Source organism: Myotis myotis, unplaced genomic scaffold (genome assembly GCF_014108235.1).
Source record: "Myotis myotis isolate mMyoMyo1 unplaced genomic scaffold, mMyoMyo1.p scaffold_m19_p_9, whole genome shotgun sequence".
In the NCBI taxonomy this organism is placed as follows: Eukaryota; Metazoa; Chordata; class Mammalia; order Chiroptera; family Vespertilionidae; genus Myotis; species Myotis myotis.
The window spans coordinates 14,620,124-14,642,011 of record NW_023416401.1 but is presented as its reverse complement, the minus strand read 5'-3'; the positions used below and the strand labels follow the sequence as shown (position 1 = coordinate 14,642,011).

Sequence of the window (21,888 nt, the reverse complement as noted above, 5' to 3'; positions counted from 1 at the left end):
ACCCCAGTGAATCTAATGTTTCCTATTAGCTATTAAAGTAATTTGCAGCATAAATTTTTTAAATGCTCTATTTAATCATATATACAGCACCTATAATTCAGAGGGATTACAATCATTTAAAGACTGGACATTTTCTTATTTGTTAATGGGGATATTATTTTAGGATCGAAAAGAGTATTCTTGCTAAACAATATAAAAAGCTCTATAATCGGGATCTTACAAATTTTGTTCTTGTTAAGGAAATTGTATATCAGCTGGGAATTAGGGATGACTAAGGCTAATATATTGTCTTAATATCTCAAAAATATTATTCCTGCAACATAAGGTTTAGAGATAAAGTACTCCTCCAGTTCAGGAGAAATGTAAATGAAAGTGGAATCAGTCAATCAGTTAGGATCCAAGATGGCTATATATATATATATATATATATATATATATATATATATATCCATCCCAATGCATGAAATTTGTGCAAGAATAGGCCTTCCTTCCCCCAGCTGCCAGCACCGGCTTCCCTCTGGCATCCAGGACCCAGGCTTCCCTCATAGCCCCAGTTTTGTCTGGAAGGATGTCCGTAAGGACATCCAGTCTAATTAGCATAGTATACTTTTATTATTATAGATATATACAGGGTCAAAATTAGCCCTGAAAATCCCTTAGTAGTCTTGAATCCCCTGACATATATTTTTAGAAGCTCAAAAGAAGATGGGCTTTTTCGTTTGTTTGTTTTTACTTTTTTTTACATCTTGGTTCTAGACTTAAGGAATATGGGTCAAAGAGAGAATGGATCTCCTCTCTCTCTCTCTCTCTCTCTCTCTCTCTCTCTCTCTCTCTCTCTCATCTTAATATGAAATGTATAACTGAATATGGGAAGAAGCTATAGAATTTTCAGCTGAACAGATTGTGGAGTGATTCATGGAAGAGCTAGATTTGTGTTAGCCCTTGACCCAAGGGTATAATTTGAAAATGCAGATATGGGGAACATTGACTCTGCAGGATTCACAAAGGCAGAAAGGTTAGAAATTGAGATACCGAGTAGTTCCATTTGGAGAGAAGGCTTAATAAAGGCAAAGTGAATTCCTTTGTCTTGAAAACAAAGTTGACAGCTGGCTGAATTGATTAATTCATTTGTGGAGTCCGGATCAAATTGTGCATGTTGTGATCAGTTGATTCTTTACGATATAGTGACTGAGTCTTCCATTGCCCCTGGCTGAGCAAGTTAAGAAAATGAAATTGAGCTTCTCCAATGGTTTGTTTTGGGTTTCCTGTATTAACCTCTCCTCTGTTACTTGCTATGCCTTTTCATGACTATGATTTTGCACAGCGTATTAGAGGAAACAGGCCCCTTAAAATCACTTGATAAATACTGCACTTAGGAAATTTTACAGGTACAGATATAAAAATAAAGGATTTTCTGTAAAAAGAATCAGGTCATGAATCAGCACCGTTGCTCCTGTTCCAGCACAATAAGCATAAGGCAGGCAAAGGCGTGAGGCATAGGAAAAGCACACAAAGTATAACTCAGATTGCGTCAGCACAGAGAAATGTAGAACTGAGAATTGATACAGAACACCACTGTTCAGTGTTCATGCTAACTGTATATAAAATAAACTTCAGTATACAAAATAACAAACTGTATGTAGTTCTTATCCTAGAAGGTAGGTGCTGTTATTTTCTCCATAGTTTTTGTTCTATACCTAAATATCTGAACTAAATAACTTCTCCACGTATAATTTGCATATCTTTATGTCAATGTCTGTATCTATATGAATTAGATTGGATTGTACCTAATTAAAAAAGTTAGCAGGAGTACTTATAGAATTCAGTTTCAACACTTATTTCCATCTCTGCATGATACATCATGCCTCCTACCATTCTAAATGTGGCACATATAATACGATTTTAATTGGAATGAATTAAATTTAATTTTATGCAGAGAATAGAGGCATTTGTAGTATCTTTAAGCATAATGAGAGATGGAAAACAAGGACTGGGAATAATTTTCTTATACCATAATGGCCTGACATGTTGTTCAAATGTTCCAAGGCGTTAGCAAGCTTAGTTAGAGGAGAGGTTTGCTGTCACAAATTTACCTTTGATATTTGATCTTCCTCCGAGAAAGTCTGAAGTCTGCAGGAGCAGCGGAAGGTTGGCCATTTAGAGGGAGGTGCAGTGTGTCAGGGTCTAGGGCCATGACAAACAGGCATCTTACTATTGAGTGGTCAGTCTAAGAAAGAGCCATATCAGAGGGGAGCATGAGAATGGAAGTCAAGACACAAAATACAAGTTCAGGAAGTGTTCTAGCTAATGGACTTGGGCAGAATGCAAACTAGGGAATGTCCCAGTTTGCCCAGAGTCCTGGGTCATACCTGACTTGTCTTGGGTATTTATTAATACATCCATTATATCCTGAAAAGTGTCTGGTCAGATGATAAATTCAGGGAATTTATCAGAGAAAAAGCTGTCAGCTGGAGCAAATCTAATTCAAGCAAAACATTTTGATAGTAGGACCCTTCTCTCTAGCCACCTGCTGCCACCCACTCCAGTATACTTCAAGACTCAGCCACACCCCCACGTATAGGGAAAAAAATGAGGAAGTCAGAGCATCCTGCCCACCCTGGGAGCTTAGAACTCTTGGAGTGACTCTCTTGTTAAAGCTTCATTGGGTTTTCAACTCACTTTCCAATTCTTCTGATTTCCCACAGCTCTACTTCCCATCTGTGTTTCAGCCAGACACACAGCTGGGGAGAAATTAAAATAGCGATTGCCACAGCTATACTCACAACCTGGAGCTCTGACTACTAATACATGCCCTGTGACATAGACCTGGCCTCAGAGCCAAAAAGAACCAAACCACACATCCTCCTGCCCAAAAGGTGGGGGATAGGTGGGGGTGCAGCAGATGAAGTGGCAATTTCCCTCCTTTGACTTAGGGGGGCTAGCAAACTCTAAATAAGGACAGAAAGAATTGGGGCTTTGGATTTAATAGCCTGAGAACAGTCTCCCTAGTGGAAAGAATATTGGAAGAACCAATTTGGTTGAATATAAAAGGAAAAATTGCACTGAATCTCCATCCCAATTGATCTGCATTCCAATTTGTTCGCCAAAGTCGCTTTCTTAGAGGTTAGAAGATATATTCACAAGAAGGAAAGAATCAATATCTGATTCTCACATTCACATGATAGAGAACCATTTCTTAGAAGTTCTAAGTTGTTGTTTTTAAAAATTCGAACAATTCATGTACAGGATGTAAAAATTAAATCATATTTCAAGGCTTATACCAGAAAACATTAGTTCCCTCTCCTATTCCTCCCCGTGCTATGCCTTCGCTTCTCAGGTTTTCCGGGAATCTACATAATCAATCACATTATTTTTCATTATAATTTTCCTCTGCAGACACCTAGGTTTTAGTTTCCTGCAGTCCACAAAATCAGCCCTATTCAACTGTTCACTGCGTTTCTTCCCCAAATGTGTTGCAATCTCTCATCTGCTGTCCTCCCTGTCTTTGTGAGTAAGTTTTAGTTTTTTAATACCAAGTCTTAATCTTTTGATATCACTTTAATATGTTTTGAAAGAGAGAGAAAACAGACACATTTGACCGTCTGCCATGTTTATCTGTAACTCATGGTCCATCATTTAAATATAAATTTAAATCTCTCCTCAAAGCCTTATCCTTTATTATGGCATTGACTTACTTGTATAACAAAAAGAGTCCATGTATCAACAATTAAAGGGGAAGATACATTTTGAAAAATGTATTTTTATTGTGCGGCTCAGTGTTTGCGTATCAACCTATGAATCAGGAGGTCACAGTTTGATTCCTGGTCAGGGCACAAGCCCAGGTTTCAGGCATGATCCCCAGTAGAGAGTGTGCAGGAGGCAACAGATCAATGATTCTCTTTCATCAATGATGTTTCTATCTCTCCCTTCCTCTCTGAAATCAATAAAAATATATTTTTACAAATTATAGATGCCCCCCCCCCCCGAACTCCCCCCTTAACTCCCCTCCTCCTGCCCCACCATCCCAGGCCTTTATTGCATAATTGTCTGTGTCTATGGGCTATGCATATTTGCATACCAGTTCTTTGTTTAATCTCTTCCCTTACCCCCACCCCTTTACTCTCTGAGAACTGTCAGTCTGTTCCATACACCCATGCCCCTGGACCTATTTTGTTTGTCAACTTATTTCATTCATTAGATTCCACATATAAGTGAGATCATGCGATATTTGCCTTTCTCTGACTGGCTTATTTTGCTTAGCATAATAAAGAGGAAGATATTTTATGGAAGAGTGAGATATCTCAGTGTTACCTAGAGGTGAGCAATACACACATAAGTGCAGATACAGTGGCTGCTTTTGAAATGTGGCCGGGCTGAGAGGATCTTATCAGTTGCAGTGGAGCCAGTGCTAGTTTGGCTACCATTGTAATTAACCTAGTTATTAATAATAGGAAAGGAGCAAAGGGAAGGCCAAATATTACAGGCATGACGTTTAGGCAGCTTTGCCAGAAAGCTGCAGCTTTATACTCCCCAGGCATCCAAACAAAGGGAAGATAGACACATGCCCAGTAAGTTGGGGTGACTAGGGGAGGTGCTTGCTGTCAGTCACACCTGCGAACAGAGGTCATTGGCCAGAATGAGCATGTCCACTGCAAGCTTAGGAAGATTTGGGATATTTAATTCCCTGAACGAAGAAATTCACTCTTTTGGCTCTTATGTTCTTGGCTTCTCTTGTGCTCTCTTGGTTCCTCTTGGCTGCCCTTGGGACTCTTGTTGTGGGGAACATGCTCTCTTGGCTCCCCTGCATTCACCCACGTGGCCAATAGCCATGTGGATCCCCACACACAATGGACTAATGGACTACAGCTAACTTGATGCTGAAATAAACTGAGCTGCAACATGAACAGAAACTCTGGACACTGGCTTTGGTTTTAGCTTTACTGAAGGGATGTAATTCTATGGAAATAAAGCTTTCTACCATATCTCATCTTCCTGTGGGGGCCTCCGGAAATGGTCATTCCAGTAGTACCCCAAAATCCCCAATCCCACTCCCAATGGCAAAAGACCACCTATGCATTTCTCTGATATCAGTTTGACTCCTATGTCTTTCTGATTTGGGCTTGTTAGAGGCAAAAATGCTCAAAAGGCATGGGTAAGCCCAACATTTGGTTAAGACAATTTGCTTCTTACATGTGCTTTGGAAGTGGCTTGTTATTTATCCTTATAAACAACAACCATAAAGGGCTATTCCCCACAGGGTCTCTTTCCTATAACACACCAAATTCTTCCAAATTTTGTTGTGATCCCCAGTGCTATCCTTGAAAAAGGTTTCCATTATTATCTCCAAAATAGTGGTTTAAAAGAAATATCAGCAAGTGCTAAAGAATTACACTAGAGACTAGATATTATCTCCAGTCCTTGCAGCAACACAGTTGCAGGCTGAACACAGACATGTACTTTCCTTATCTTTCCCAAAAGATTATATTTCTCATGTGAGACTTGTACAGAAAGCCTTATAGTTTGCTGAACAGTGTTTCTTTGCAAACTACAGGATATGTGTTCCTGGATCCCCAAGAAAAAACTTTCATAGAGAATAAAATGGCATTATACATTTTTAAAAAATATAGTAAATAGGGTAAATAAAATTTCTAGTAAGTATCAACTGCCAAAAGAAACTAGATAGTAAATGATAAAATTCTAGTACATAATCCTTCTTACTAAGCCTGTTCTTTCTCATTCAGTATGCAGACGTCCCCACGAGATCCATGGTACAGAGGCTTTGATTAGGTTTTTCATTTTTAAGCCACGTATTACTAGCTTGAAATGGAATATATTTTAAATTTTCATTCTACCTTAAATTTTGTTTAGACTTAATAAGATATGAATATAAACACATAGCCTTTTAAAATGATTTTTCAAGTGCGTTGAGTCAGTGCTTTCTTCTTGTTCTACCAAAAAGGACTTTCTAAAGTAGAACTGGCTCATGGGAAGATGGAGAAATGATTGTTGTCAACCTCTTTGGTTTAAAATGGCTGATGTTAAACTCGGTACATATTTTTTAAGACTGATCCATATTTTGTTCACTTGTCATGAACAAATATAAAAATCATATTATCTTAAATCCATTGTCGGCGAAACTATTGCTGAGGAGTTGTCCTAATTTCTGGCAACACAGCCAACTGAAATGTTGCGAAAGATTGAGCAAATGCTCATCAATATGCAAGGAATCCACTCTCTCCTGCTCTCCTCTCAGAATCAGGCAGAAATGTTTGAGAACTTCGGATGGATAGATAGGAATGGCCGAAAGCAAAAGTGTATTAGTAAGTGTATAACAATCAGATAAACACAGGTGGTATTTCGAATAATTATATTCATGCACTAGATATATCGTACATGTAAACTGTCTTAGAAATACAGTTTTCATTAGTTTGCTCCCTGTGGTGTAAAACCGTGCTATATACTCTTTGCAGAGACAAACTTTGCCTCTGTTGAGTACCCAAAGGATTCCATCCTTCCCTATTTCTATTATCTTCATTCACAAAGATGCCCATAATATTTTGTCTTAGCATTATCCTTTTAAAAATATAAACCATTTTACATTCACCATCTCTTACCATCTTTAACATATTATTTTTCCTATTCTGTAGAGCAAATTTACGTTACAATAATGAGAAAGCAATAGGTGGTATTTCTCTTAACAATACTTGTGCTATTGAGCATATCAAAGTCTTTTGTGTTAGGCAACCTATTTATTCTGTGTGGGGCTCTGGGAGGCCAGGCTGGCACATGACTATCTCCGTGTTAAAAATAAAGAGGCTGAGGTAAGTCACATGAGGTCATGTCTTACATTTTTGAGGAGGTCAGTAAGCAGTGGTCAAATGATCAGAAAAACAGTTGAGTATCAAATGTTTCAAAACAGAGACCACAAGAACTATATCCACAAATTGAAGTTGTTCTGTAGTACTATAATTAATTCAGCCAAGAATTACTGCTGCTGGAACACAGACTGCAAGCAGAACGATGGAGGCTGGGGTGTTCAAGGATCATGATAAAACCCGTGACAGGTAGATGAGTAAGCAAACAAATACACAAAAATTCAGGTTGATGGGAAAGCAGGAGGCCAGTCGACCATGAGGGCATTGACCATCACTGCACATGAAAGAATAGAGGCTCCATTATGAGTTGACTGTCCTTTGGTGTTTAAGTTGCCCCAGATGAGCTTCACAGAGGGTACTGTCAGGTTAAGGCTTGAACATAAGGGTCACAAAGTCCTTCCACTTCTCACCTTTTATGATTTCATGGCTTTCCCATGTGAAACAATAAGTCAATGTCAGAGCAGAGACTAGGCCCTCTCTTCCTTGGTTATAGGCCCCAGATGTTCTCATATAAGTGCTCTGTTGTAGCCTGATCCCTGTCATATTGTTGAATTTGAACTTTTTTAAAAATATAGTTTTATTGATTTCAGAAAGGAAGGGAGAGGGAGAGAGAGATAGAAACATCAATGAGAGAGAGTCATTGATTGGCTGCCTCCTACACGCCCCCTACTGGGGATCAAAACTGCAACCAGAGCATATGTCCTTGACTGGAATTGAACCCGGGACCCTTCTGTCCACAGGCCGATGCTCTATCCACTGAGCCAAACCAGCTAGGGCTGAACTTTTTTTAAATTGAGATTTAATTCAAATACCATAAAGGTCATCATTTTAAAGTGTACAATTCAGTGCTTTTTAGTATAGTTAGTTACAAAGTTGTGCAACCATCACCACTAAGTCCAGAATATTTGGTCACTCCCCCCAAAGAAAACCCCAAACCATTAAATTTCATGTGTTATTAATTCCCTTTACCCCAGATCTTGCAACCACTGATCTACTTTTTGTCGCTAAGGATTTGCCAATTCTGGATGCTTCATGGAAGACTGAATCACTGGGGAGTCAGAGGGTCTAGGTTTACTTAGGGTTTGGAGGCCATCCTTGACATGTGAGAGAAATCTACCTCCCTTTGCACCACAAGAGCAATGCTAGTTTCTACCCACATCTGACAACCCTATAGAGAACACTAATAATTATAAAAAACAGGTCAAATCCCCAGTAACCCAGCCAACCCTGGCTCAGTGTCCCAGGACACTAAAAACGTCCTTTTGATCCCTCCATGTGTTTCCCCTCTTGCCGTCAGACTGCTGAATCTTTGATCACTTAGGCGTCAAGATAGTGCATCTATAACCTCCAAAGACCAATTGGGGGCTCTGTGGCATGAGATGAAGGTTAGAGATAAATGAAACATGTACTGAAATTTGATTTCCTCTCTGCTCCATTTCACTGGATTGAAATACGGTGAATCTAATCACAGACTGATCTTATTAAGGCTAATGACCTGATGATTAACAAGAGAAAGGCATCTGTGGTCAAATTGCCTGTTTTAATTATTCTAAGGAGCGGCACCGTCCAGGGGCAGCAGGCAGCCGTCTCTTGGATGAGGGTTCGCTTGCTTGCTTGCATCTGGTGCTATACTGATTATGACTCTCTTGGTACCTAGCAGAGGAAATACACCCAAAAAGCTCTGATGTACTCAATTTCTCACTACTTACAATAGGCAGTATGAGGCAGAGGTAAAAGGTTTGATCCTGATACGTGTCATACATTGCAATGGAATCCTGGTGTTACAGACAGCAGCTAAAAGGAGATGAAAGCAGGCTGGATAGGATTTCTTTTGGCAGGAGGTAAAGTGGAGACTGTTGTAAATCAGGGAAGCCAGATTCTAGCCCAGGAATGTTCCATCTAGAGGCCAGAATGTTTACTGATGATTCAGGCAAAGAATATTTGATATCTATGGCTAAGGACAATAAAAGACCTGATCTGGCCTCATGCTGGTTAATCGGCATCAGTTTAAAACGAGGAAAGTTTCAAATGATACATACTTTAAATATTTTATATTCATTTAAAACATACAAATGTATATTCATTTTCTCATCCTTGATGGTGAGCCAACATGCCTCCTTTTTAAAATGAGTCTGCCAAATGGGGTTGTATTTTTGCACAAAACATCCATAATGCATCGTTCATGCTTTGAAATGTTGATACCTTTAAAATGGAGCAAGAATGTAAGATATTTGTGAATCCATCAGAGTTCAGAGTGATAGAGTTTTAATGCCAAGTTTTTAAACCATCTTGCCCACCCCTATTTCAATGACAATTGGAGAGATGAGGTAGCGGAGACTCATCAATTCACACCTTTATGAAACACACTCAACTTAGGTTAAAAGTTGACTCACAGCCCTGGGCAGATAGCTTAGTTGGTTAGAGTGTCATCCTGATATGCCAAGGTTGCAAGTTTGATCTTCAGTCAGGGCACATATAATAAGCAACTAATAAAAAAGAGTACATAAGTGGGACAACAAATCAATGGTTCTCTCTCCTTATTTCTCTCTCTATTGAGTCTCTCCTTAAGATATTCTTTCAGCTCATTAACTTATTAAATAACATAGTTATAAAATTAGGTACTACATAATAATCTGGTTGAGGAGTCAACATCACCAGCTCTTGGAAAGCATGTGGGGATAGCTGATTGCAGGTGGAGTGGCCAGTAACCGGGCTGCCAGGAAGAATCAGGATTTGGAGAGGGAGGAGGGGCTGCTGGCTGACTGGCGGGTGAGTTAAAGAGAAGGCTGGTTAAAAGACTTCCTGTTGTAACAAGTAAAAGAACAGAGTGAGGTATTCTGTCACGGGCCTGGTGAAGATAGTACAGCTTATGGAAAATAACTGAGTCATTTATCTTATGCCTATATACATTTCTGAGAAATTTCTAAGCTGATAACTAGGGAGATCCTAATGCATGTGGTATCAGCTGGTATTTCTTCACTAAAGTATATGTGGCAAAGGTAAACTTACAAGAAAATATGAATGAGACTATACATATTCCCAAACAGGTAATGAGATAAAAAGTAAATGATATGAATAACAAATAATCAGAAAATATATTTCCATAGATTAATTGGAGCCCAGCAGAGTAGCTCAGTTGGATGAGCATCGTCCTGTGCATTGAAAAGTTGCCAGTTCAATTCATGGTCAGGGCACATACCCAGGTTGCATGTTTGATCTCTGGTTAGGGGCACTTGCGGAAGGTAGCCTATCCATGTTTCTCTCTCACATCAATGTTTCTCTCTCTCTCTCTCTCTCTCTCTCTCTCTCTCTCTCTCTCTCTCTCTCTTTCTCTCATAATTAAAAAAAAAAAATCAATTGGAATGTCTCAAGCCCTGTACAAGCTTTGCTCTTCTGTGGTATATCACCAAGGACACAGAATCTTCACTGTTCTAAGGATCATCTCAGAAGAAATTTTAAGAATTGTCACAGAAATCTATGTTACTTAGATTTATAACTTAGGTCTATAACATCATGAACAAACTTATATGGGCAAAAATCCTAGGAGGCATGTAAAATTAGGAAGATTTGGGGCAAATTTCTTTAGTTACTGCCAACATGTGTAGTAGTAATCATAAATAATCATGAGTCCAAGCTGAAGATCAATACTAGCAGTTCTACAATATTAATAAACTGTGACAATATTTTTCCAACTATATTTTCTTTTTTTAATATATTTTATTGATTTTTTACAGAGAGGAAGGGAGAGGGACAGAGAGTTAGAAACATCGATGAGAGAGAATCATCGATCAGCTGCCTCCTGCACACCCCCTACTAGGGATGTGCCTGCAACCTAGGTACATGCCCTTGACCAGAATCGAACCCGGGACCCTTCAGTCCACAGGCCGACACTCTGTCCACTGAGCCAAACTGGTTAGGGCACCAACTATATTTTCTTAACAGGTCCTATGCCAATGATATAGGCTAACACAGATTCATTAAGATTACATATTTTGCTACTACCAGAAAATATGTTGCCAAGTATATTATTATTTTTAAAGGAACATATGTATTAATCTTTATTCTCTCAGAATAGAAAAAAATATTTGAGTTATTAAACATGCTTCTCAAAATATCATATATTTGTATATTTTAATCAATTACCTTTCTTCTAAAGTTTTTATGACATATAAAATTACTTGTTTGTTAGTTTTTGTAATTATTTATGCTCTTGGAGGTTCTCAGTGCACCTTAGAGAGTCTGGTTTGTAGAATTCCAGATGTGGTGCCATATTTCAAGACTATATTATTCATGGGATGAACAGGTAATATAGCCTTGGGGATTATTTTAAAATGCATTGTAGTTTATAAGGCTCATACATAAACCAGTAAAAAAATCAAAAGGCATGACTTTTATAGTCACTATATACCCAGCTGGCATTCACTCTAATTCTCGTGTATAAAAGCAATTCAAGAATTTTCCTTCTTCCTAAAGTATTTCAAATTCTACAGTCTTTCTTCTCTCAAATATGAATAAATGTCTAGTGAGACCTGTTATGCAAGTTGTTACCAGTTACTCCAAAAGCGGAGTTTTGTAAATGACTGGACAATAGGGCTGGTCAGTTTACTGCTGGACATACTGATGCCGGTCCAACTTAGGAATGCTGAATCCCTAATATGAGTACACAAATACTGAGATTCTCATCAAGACCTACATAAAAAAATAATTCAAAACTCCAGCAAATTAATAATGAATAATATAAGAATAAATGTGCTTTTGCATACTCACAACTGTGAACCTACTTATTCTAATACTACCCATCTGCTAACTGACTGAATTATAACTACACATTTTTCGTGTCTACAACTGGAGTGAAGATCAAGATAGTAGCAGACATGGCACCATGTTGTCCTACAGTGAAGACATGTGAGCCCATAAGTGACGTGACCGCCACAGTTAAATTTTATAAGCACATCCCTGGAGCCCCTAGATGTATTGTTTCCTTAGGCTACATGTCAAATGGTCTCACCAGAGCCACAAAATGAAAGAAGCAGTAATTATTCTTTAACTAACACAACCACTGAAATTAAGCCATATGATATTGATATCAATTCAATGAGCCTTCCCAAATGGTATTTATCATGGTTAATTTTATGTGTCAACCTGACTGAGCTAAGGAATCCCGGAGTAGCTGGTGACATCTTTTCTGGGTGAATCTTTCAGGGTGTTTCCGGGAGAGATTAGCATTTGAATCAGTGAATGAGTGAAGCAGAAGGCCCTCCCCAAAGTGGGTGGGCATCATTCACTACCTGGAGGATCCAAACAGAACCAAAAGGTAAAGGAAGGGTGAATTAGCTCTTTCTCTGCTTAGCTAAAATACCCATCTTCTCCTCCGCTAAAACATTGGAGCTCTTAGTTCTTGAACTTTTCCACTCAATCAGGGCTTACATCAGGCCTCGAATTCTCAGGCCTTTAGCCTTAACATGACAGGCTTTTCTGATTCTCCAGTTTGCAGACTGCAGGTTGTGGGATTACTTGTCCCCCATAATTGTGTGAGCCAATTACTTCAGTAAACCTCCTCCCATTATCTATATCTATACAGGGGTGGACAAAAGAAGGTTTACAGTTGCTCATATGGAAAAATACAAATTAATAATGAATAATACAAAAATAAATGTGATTTTGCATACTCACAACTCTGAACCTACTTGTGTTCACCTTTATCTCTATCTCTATACCTATACTAGTATCTTTCTATATCTATCTGCATAGATATCCTATGCATAGATATCCTATAGGCTAGATAGCCTATGGGTTCTGTTTCTCTGGAGAACCCTGATACATTATGCGCTCAGCGAGGAAGGGTGGCCTGCCATTCACAAATCACTGGCACCAGAGCTCCTGTAATTGTATTGGTTCCATTGACGTCCTGTAGTTTAATGAGAAGATGATGTTTGGCTGGATTTTGCTCATTACAGTTTCAGTATGTTTTCTTACAAAAATGTCTATTTCCTCTGTATCATGCCTATTTTTTTATTGCTCTGTGACTCAAATTTTATTTTCTCTTAAATTTCAGGTATGAGAATAAATGAGAGCAAAGTTTAGGAATTAGAGCATGGGTAGCTATAAAGGGAGACCTCTCCCAAATTTATACATGAAGCCTGTCCAAAATAAAACAGTCAGGCATTCTATAAGGAAGCACTTTGGGTTTCCCAGACAGCAATTTGATTTTGAAATCAAAATGGGATATCTGCAGAGAAAAGTAATAGCACTTTGCATTTTATCATAAATGGGGCTTTCCTGGATCATAGTAGAGAAAAAAAAAAAAAACCATCAACAACAAAGAACGTAGGAAGGGGAGGCCCATTTAAAATGATTTTAAAACTATTTTTATACTTTGAGAGACTCAGTTTATGATCCATTAAACTATTACTGATAAAAATGCTTTTTGGTTTTCCATTAGATGCGATATTTTAGCTTTCATTTGAAACTAAATTCAGGAAGAGAGAACAGCATTTTTGGATAACAGTATAGAAGGACCTAGATAACTGTCAGAACAACTCATGGAAGTATTAAGTTTAGGGGATGAATGTGTGTTTATCTGAAGAGCCTTTGGGAGTCAAACAGCTTTGCTTCAAACATGTATTTTGATTTCTTAGTGATACTGAAGATACTTATTATCCTGACCTAGTGGGTAAACTTACCATTTAGTTTTCAAACTCCTATTCTCACATAGACCCCCTATTACTTTGAGTAATCTCTGAATGAGATGTTCATTGTTATTTTCATTTCCATTAAAAAGAATTCAGAATTCAGAGCATATTTAGAAATACAGATAAACAGTATCCAAGATAATCCTATATTAAGTGGCTCCTTGTCAAATTCTCTCTGTCTCTCTCTCTGTCTCTCTGTCTCTGTCTCTGTCTCTCTCTCTCTCTCTCTCTCTCTCTCTCTCTCTCTCTCTCTCTCTCTCTCTTCTCTAATTGAATGCAGACTCATTCTCAGAAAACAGAAATGCAATCACAGCATGGAAACAGATATTAAACAGAGTTTGAAAAAAGATCCAGCCCCATCCCAACTCCTCTCCTCAGCCCAAGTAGGGCTGTAAAAACAATTTGGGAAGAATAAAATGCATTCCCAGAGCCTGACCTGACCTCCCCAACCCTGGTATCTGGGATGAACCAGGTAGAGCAAAGGGGACCCCAGAAACAGAGCAGCCAGGAGTCCCAGAACTTGGGCCGCTCAGTGTAAACTCCAAGGTTTCACATGTATGCATGTGTGTGACCAACACAGAACTTGGCTGAACACTGGATGGAAATTTAGGAGCCAGCCCTTGTCCTAGAATGAGTCTGGGATGAGGGACATAGAGAGAAAGTTCATGTCCCTTTCTTGAGTACCTTTCCATGATAGGCACTGGGGTTCCTGAGGTGGTGGAGGAGGCAGGATGGGGTAGGCTCTTTGTATCTTCCCTCCTTTGCCCCCTGACATTCTTGGGCAATGTCAATGGCACTGAAAAGCCCCCAGCTGGGGCTTGGCAGGACTAAGGGCCTAAAAGGAAAAAGGAAGGAGAAGGGTGAGTTCTTTTCCAATCCTGGTGCTAGCATCAGGGGGCTAATGGAATAGGAAGGTGGCCTTTGCATTCAGCCCCTCAGGTCAAAGGAAGTTGATTAGAAGAGTTTCTTATTTTGAAGGCACTTAATGGCTCTAGGGCAATATATTTTCCAGCTCTTTTGGTCACAGTTTGTCTCCAGTTGCTTATTGAAGTCAAAATCCACATGCTATTTACTGGTAGTTGGTCCAAAGAACAACCAGAGTTCTTCGAATGGGAGCATTTCAGAAGTTTTGCTGCCTAATTGCAGAATTGATTTCTAATAGAGGTTTGGTTCCCAAAACCCTATTTGTTTCTGAATTTTAAATAAAATGCAACACACATTTTCCAGGGTCTTTAGAATAAGACTAACAGAAAATATTCACCAAGAGTCTTAAAACAAACAACCAATCAAACAAGGACTGGATTTATTTTTTTCTTTCCCAATTGACTGAAAAAGCTACATGATTACTGGTAAGAAACACCGGCAGTATACCTACCGAGATACCAGACATAGACTGTGACATAAAAGAAGACATAGTCCCTCACTTAAACGATTTTTTAACCTTGTAGAGGAGACTAACATTTTGATATATTAGCTATAATGTATATAATAAGAACTAGTGGTATTTCCTAAGTGATTTTCTGCTGCAATCTGTTTGCCGTACCAAGGATCCATAGGTCACGCCAGCTAAATTCATGCCCTTATTATCATATATGTTCCCAACCTGCCAACCTGGGCTGTAAAGTGTAAAAATATGACCCAGAAAAAACATCAAACTTCTTCCTTAAGCTTTGATTTAGTGTCAAGAACCCAGTTTTCCATTTTCAGTCCTTGGATTCTTATTGTGGCCCTTGAGGGTTTCCAGATATACAAGATGCTGCAAACCCACCCACAAATCTCTCTCATTCTCTACCCCTACCTACACACACACAAAACAGAGAATAATATTAACATCATAATCCTATCTAATCTAATAAAAGACAAAAAGGGTAAGTAACCATACCTCTACTACGCTTCCCATTGGCTAATCAGGTGATATGCAAATTAACTGTCAACAAAGATGGCGGCGGGCAGCCACGCAGCTGAAACAAACAGGAGGCTTGATTGCTCCAGTGATGGAGGAAGCCAAGGTTCCCCACCTGCCCTGGCCCGGCTCTGAGCCCAAAAGCAACAATGTTTCAATTATAGAAGCTAAACAAACCCGAGATACCTGCTTTCAGCTGGCCGCGGCCTCAGAGCTGGAAGCGTCAGTGACGGCAACAATGTTTCAATTATAGAAGGTAAATAAATCTCAGAATAAAAAAAAAAGAGAGAGGCTGGGAGCTTCAGTTGTTGGCCAGCCTGAAAATGGCCATCAGCCCCTAACCCAGACTGGCCAGGCATCCCAGTGGGGACCCCCACCCTAAAGGGGGTGTGGCCAGCCTGAAAACAGCCATCAGCCCCTCATACAGGCTGGCCTAGCACCCCAGTGGGAACCCCCACCCTGAAGGGGGTGTGACCAGCTGCAAACAGCCATCAGCCCCTCACCCAGGCTGGCCAGGCACCCCAGCGGGACCCCCACCCTGATCCAGGACACCCTTCAGGACAAACCAGCCGGCCCCCATCCATGCATCAGGCCTCTATCCTATATAGTAAAAGGGTAATACGCAAACTGACCCTAACAGTAGAAAGACTGGGAATGACTGGTCACTATGACACACACTGACCACCAGGGGACAGACACTCAATGCAGGAGCTGCCCTCTGGTGGTCAGTGCACTGCCACATGGGGGAGCTCTGTTCAGCCACAAGCAAGGCTGACGGCTGCCAGTATAGCGGTGGTGGTGGGAGCCTCTCCTGCCTCCTCAGCAGCGCTAAGGGTGTCTGACTGCAGCTTAGGTCTGCTCCCCACTGGTAAGTGGACACCCCCCGAGGGCTGCCGGGCTGCCAGAGAGATGTCTGACTGCCAGCTTAGGCCCAATCCCCTGGGGAGCAGGCCTCATCCAGCAGGTGATCATCTCCCGAGGGGTCCCAGACTGTGAGAGGGCACTAGTCAGGCTGAGGGACCCCCCCACCCCCGAGTGCACAAGTTTTTGTGCACCGGGCCTCTAGTATTACTATATTCCTAAAGGAAGGAAAAAGAGAAATCAAAGAAAAATGTTTGTAATGCTTTTGGTTATATCATCAAAATGTCCTATTCCTATAATGTAAGATGATAGGCATTTTACCCATTTGTTTTTTCTTTTAACAGAAAAATAATTTGAAGTGATGTGTATACATTCATCTTCTCAGTCTAATTAAAGCTCTGTTGGAAGAAGCCATCCTGCATTATTCTTTTCCGGTTATCATTTGCCAGAGCAAAATCAGTTGTTTTTTCTTTAACTTAATTGAAAGCTGCCTTTATACAGAAGTGACATTTTCTCTTAACAAACTAGGTAAACCTTGCCTCCACTGCTAAAGTGCAAATTTCTTAAAGGCAGGGAACATTTTTCAGATTTGTTTGAGTCTATCATAGTGACTAGCATTGTTGAGAAAGCATAATGACTGTCCAAACATAATAGTTCCTGTTGAATAAATGAAATAGTTTTGAGAATGATAGAAAGATAGAGCACAAAGTGTTTTAAATAACATTTAGTCTAAACTCTTTATTTTTAAAAAGTGGAAAGAAATTGGATCACAGAGACAATAAGTATTTTGTTTATTTCTACACATCCCTTTTATGTCAGATATAGGAAAAATACAGGTCATATGCCCAAATGTTTCATTCACATTTATTGAGTACGTATTCTTAACTGGGCCTCTTCTTCATGATATAGCTGTATAAGAGTTATAGAAAGTGGTATGTATTGTCCCTATTGTTCTTAATAATTTTATCATTCACATAGATGCCAAACAGATGCAATATTGCTATATATTTATATCATCTATATCTTTTCCTAATGGACCAATATTCTGATGGTGTAACTCAAGGAAAATCTGCAAAGAAATACCCTTTACACTTAGAATTAGGGAAGATAAATATTTTGTGTAAAACATTGTAAAAGATGTAAAGAATGGAAAAAGATGGTTATAAATAAAGTCTGGTACTGATGGCATTTTTTTCCCTTCAGATTCTTCCTTGATTTTACCATCTTGAGTTTTTAAGCCATTGTTCTTGCCAGTTTTCTGTACTGGTAGTTTTCAACTAAGACACTTTTAATAAAAATGTCATTGACATTGTCAAAAAAGTAATACACAAGTAGCAAGCATTACTAGTCATGAATAGTCCAGTACTATTTACAGTGATGGCTTTGAGTGGTCATGGAGCCACATCACTGTAGGCTTTCAGGAATGACTCATGAGCAAAGATAGTACCTGAATCCCTCCAGTGTTAGCATTTAGAAGCCATGTGATCTTGGATAAGCCACTTGCCTCTTCTGAGCTCCAGTATCTTTATTTGTAAACAAAGGAACTAAAATATTTCATCTCTAAGCCCCATCTATATTAAATATTCACAGCAATAGTCATTTACATGGATATTAAGTAGAAATAATTATGAACTGATGTCAGAGTTTCTACTAAAGACCATTCTTCATAAAAGTCCTGTTTGCACAGTGGCCCAGTAGTAATTATAGGATGAAAAGCTCTGCATTGTCCACCACAAAAATGTAACACTGAGGAAAATGCTTCGAATGATGAGGTCATTGAATGACATTGTGTTTCTCATATCTTTGTATAAAAGTATACTTTAGAGAGTCTTGGTAGTCATTTTACTTAGTATATTTATGCAATGAGTACATCAAATTTATATACTTTTTAAATTTGGCAGTTTTAGTTTTGAAATTGCCAAGTTCAGTTAAAAATATAAATGATAAATATAAATCCTAATGTTTTACATATCACACTGGTGAGTAATTAGATGCTTAAAACATGGTTGGATAAGGAGCACTCACTGTTTATAAGAGCAAGTTAGAGGTGATATGATTAAAGGCACAGCACAAAAATTTGATGTCTCTTTCTTCAGTTTTAAGTTGATTCTTTCTTAAACATGTGAAAAAATAAAAGTGTAACTCTTCAAGGCCGGGGACTACAGTGATTTAATTTTCTGTCTCACTATTGAGCAGTTCATCCAGTGTTGTAACCCTATGGATGACCAATTAATCATATTGAAAATGTGAGATGCATACATACACACAGATATGTAGACATTTAATCTCACATAGTTGCATTTCACATGCATTGAATTAGTAAGGACATTGTGATGGTCCTTTGTATCTCTTTAGATTTTTATACAATTGAGAGTCTAGTTAATTTTTCCATGAGCCAATAGAAATGTTCCTATTCTAAATCTCTCTAAGGCTTCAAGAGATTACATCCCCCAATAGTCCATTATCCAAATGTGTTTTTTCATATATGCGTTTCAATAGTCTGGATATATTTCATAAATATAGAAAGAGACCACCTATTTCCAGTGACTTACACAGTATCAATATTCCAATTAATGCAGTTATTTTTTAGATAGTTACATCAAACAGATGAAATAATAAAATATTTTTTAAATATAAGTTAAGTACAAAGGAAAATATTACAGTGAAGATCTCTGTACCTATGACCTAGGTTTTGTTTAATCAGAACTTGGGGAAACATAAATCATTACATGTATAGTTGAAGTCTACTTTGTACCTCTTCCCTTTCCTGATTCTTCCCTTTCTCCTCAAGAGGTAACCACTAGCTTAAACATATTACAAAAATTTATCACACTCTAAGTCAAAGTAAAATTCTACATATATCATATAATCAATCTTCTACAGACCATATTCTTTGCTTAGATTAGAAATAAATAAAAAAGTAAAACCACATATGTGCGTGAAAATAATGCCTACCCTCATATTGATTGCAGAATTCTGTATAAATTAAATGGGTTTTCAAATCTTCTACAACTATATTATTTTTTTATCTAGCATTACTGACAGAGGAACTTAAAATTTCCCACTATACATGACTTTGGAATTATATATTATTTTATATAGCTCACTCCATTTGTCTTATATTACAGACTAGATGTTTTTAAATAGTTTGATGATTTTTATTACAAATCAACACTTTTACATCTTAATAATGCTTTCTTCAATAAAATTTATTTTGTCTGATATTAATAGAGGTATATCTGCTTTAGGTTTGGTTATTTTTGCCTACTTTTTAAAATAATCTTTTTTTCATTTGCCGCTTTTCTGTACCCTTATGTCTCTTATAAACCAAACAAGTACAAGAGGTTAGTATTGTTATTTTTATTCAAAATGATGCTACCAATTTACTTGTCTAAAGGTATATACATTTCCATTTATTTTGGTTCCTGATATATTTATATTTATTTATTGTACTATGCTTTTTGGTTTCTTTTCTTTCTTTTCAACCTTAGATTATATGCATAACTTTAGAATTTATTCTTCCCCTTTCCATCTGCTAGTTTTTAGGTTATATTTTTCATACTTCATTTTTGGAGCAGTTTTAGGTTTATAACAAAGTAGAGAGCTATTTTTTCTGTCTGTCATTTAATAGATATATTAATTATTTTAAAATTATGAAGTTAAAAAAAAATGTCTATTCTCCTCCAAAATACTACAAGGCTTTGAAATACTTTAATTCTGATTCCTTTCTCATATTTCATTTATAACTGCTGTGTAGTATTTTAGTTCTATCTTTATTTTTATATCATACCAATTATTGTCTCTTCCTTTTCCTCATAGTTCTCTTTCTCCTTGTTTCTATTTATAGATTTTTAAAATAATGTGTCAGATTATGCTAAATCTTGGTTATGTTACTTATTCCATTGAACTGTCTGCCTAGCCTTGGTTGCGTGAGTATATTTGCTAGACCATCCTTCTTTATATTCAATTAAAATTCTCTAATAAAAGCTATCATAAGATTAGGGTCTCAGACATAGTTCTGAGCACATCTGAGGAAGAATAATAAACTACTTTATAATCTCACTAGCAATATTACATCTACTCTTATATTCTTATATTGAGAAAATTAAGGGAATCTTGAAATATTCTGGTTGCCAATGAGTCACATTTTCCTGTAATATTTTTTTCTTATTTAATTCCTCATTGCTGTTGAACATTTGTTTTTGTCTAAATAATTAAGCTCATCTCCTTTGTGGTAAATGCATTTGAGCTTAAAGCTTAAACTGGCCTCAGAGATTGGAGAGATCTAAGAAGATTACCTACCTGACCAGCAGTGTCCAAGATGTCCAAATAAGCTGGCTCATTGTCAATCCTAACCTGGGTCTTATAAGCATCTTCTGAAAACAAAACAAAACAAAAGACGAAGTTTGTATTGAAATATAGTTAACAGAAAAGACATATTCAGTTTTTAGACTTAAGAAGAAAAAAGAACTTTCTAAATAGGTTACTAATCTCCTGATGAACACTTGAGCTGGTTCCAAATCTTGGCTATTATAAATAATGCAGCAATGAACATAGGGGTGTGTATATTCTTTTGAATTAATGTTTCAAGTTTCTTCATATAAATTACCAGAAGTGGAATTGTGGGTCATAAGATAGTTCCATTTTTAATTTTTTTGAGGAAACTCCATACTGCTTTAAAAGCTGTGATAAAAGCTGTGATTAACAGAATGGAATACTACTCAGCCATGAAGAAGGAAATCTTACCCTTTGTGACAGCATGGATGGACCTGGAGAGCATTATGCTAAGTGAAATAAACCAGTCAGAGAAAGACAAGTGCCATACATTTCACTCATATGTGGAATTTAATGAGCAAAATGAACTAACAAGCAAAATAAAGACAGATTTATACATAGTGAGCAGGTTGACGGCTGTAGAGGGTAGTTGGGAGGGGTGGTACAAAGATTGAGCCAAAAAGAAAAAAAAAAGGTAAAAAATTCATGGACATGAACAACAGTGCGGTGATTGCTGAGGAGGAGGGAGTGGAGGGAGGTAGAGGAGAGTATAAGGGGGATAAATGGTGATTGACTTGGGATGGTGAACATACAATGCAGTGTACAGATGATGTATTGTAAAATTGTGCACCCGAAACCTTTATAATTTTTTAACCAGTGTCACTCCAATGAATTCAATTTAAAAAGAAAAAAATGGGTTACTAAGTAAAAGATTCAGATACTCCAGTCAAGTAGAGTACATACAGTGATAAGGATACAACCCATAAAATATAAGAAAGGGACTTCCTGCTTAAAGTAAAATAAAGTATATTTCTCCTTTTTCAGGAAAATCTCATGATCTGAGGTACCCTGGTGATGTTCCCTAGAGAACCAGTTAATGGAATAAATGCATGCACCATAAGTTTGTATGCTGACATTAAACTGAGTGTGAAAGTCTAAAAGCTTTTCCCAAAGATCAGGAACAAAACTGCTTTAACCATTGTTATTTAACATAGTACTAGAAGTTTTAGCTAGACGAATATGGCAAGAAAAATAAATAAAATGCATCCATTTTCTATTAGCA

At 37.8% G+C, this 21,888-nt stretch overlaps 1 protein-coding gene across 1 annotated transcript in view; it reads right to left on the bottom strand.

Annotated features, from left to right (window-relative positions):
* RIT2 (Ras like without CAAX 2) overlaps nt 1–21,888 on the bottom strand; it is a 258,959-nt gene that overhangs the window by 141,652 nt on the left and 95,419 nt on the right. Inside the window, exon 3 of the mRNA XM_036323184.1 lies at nt 20,634–20,707. Within this exon, the coding sequence (XP_036179077.1) occupies nt 20,634–20,707 (74 nt within the window). The remainder of the gene's footprint in view (nt 1–20,633; nt 20,708–21,888) is intronic.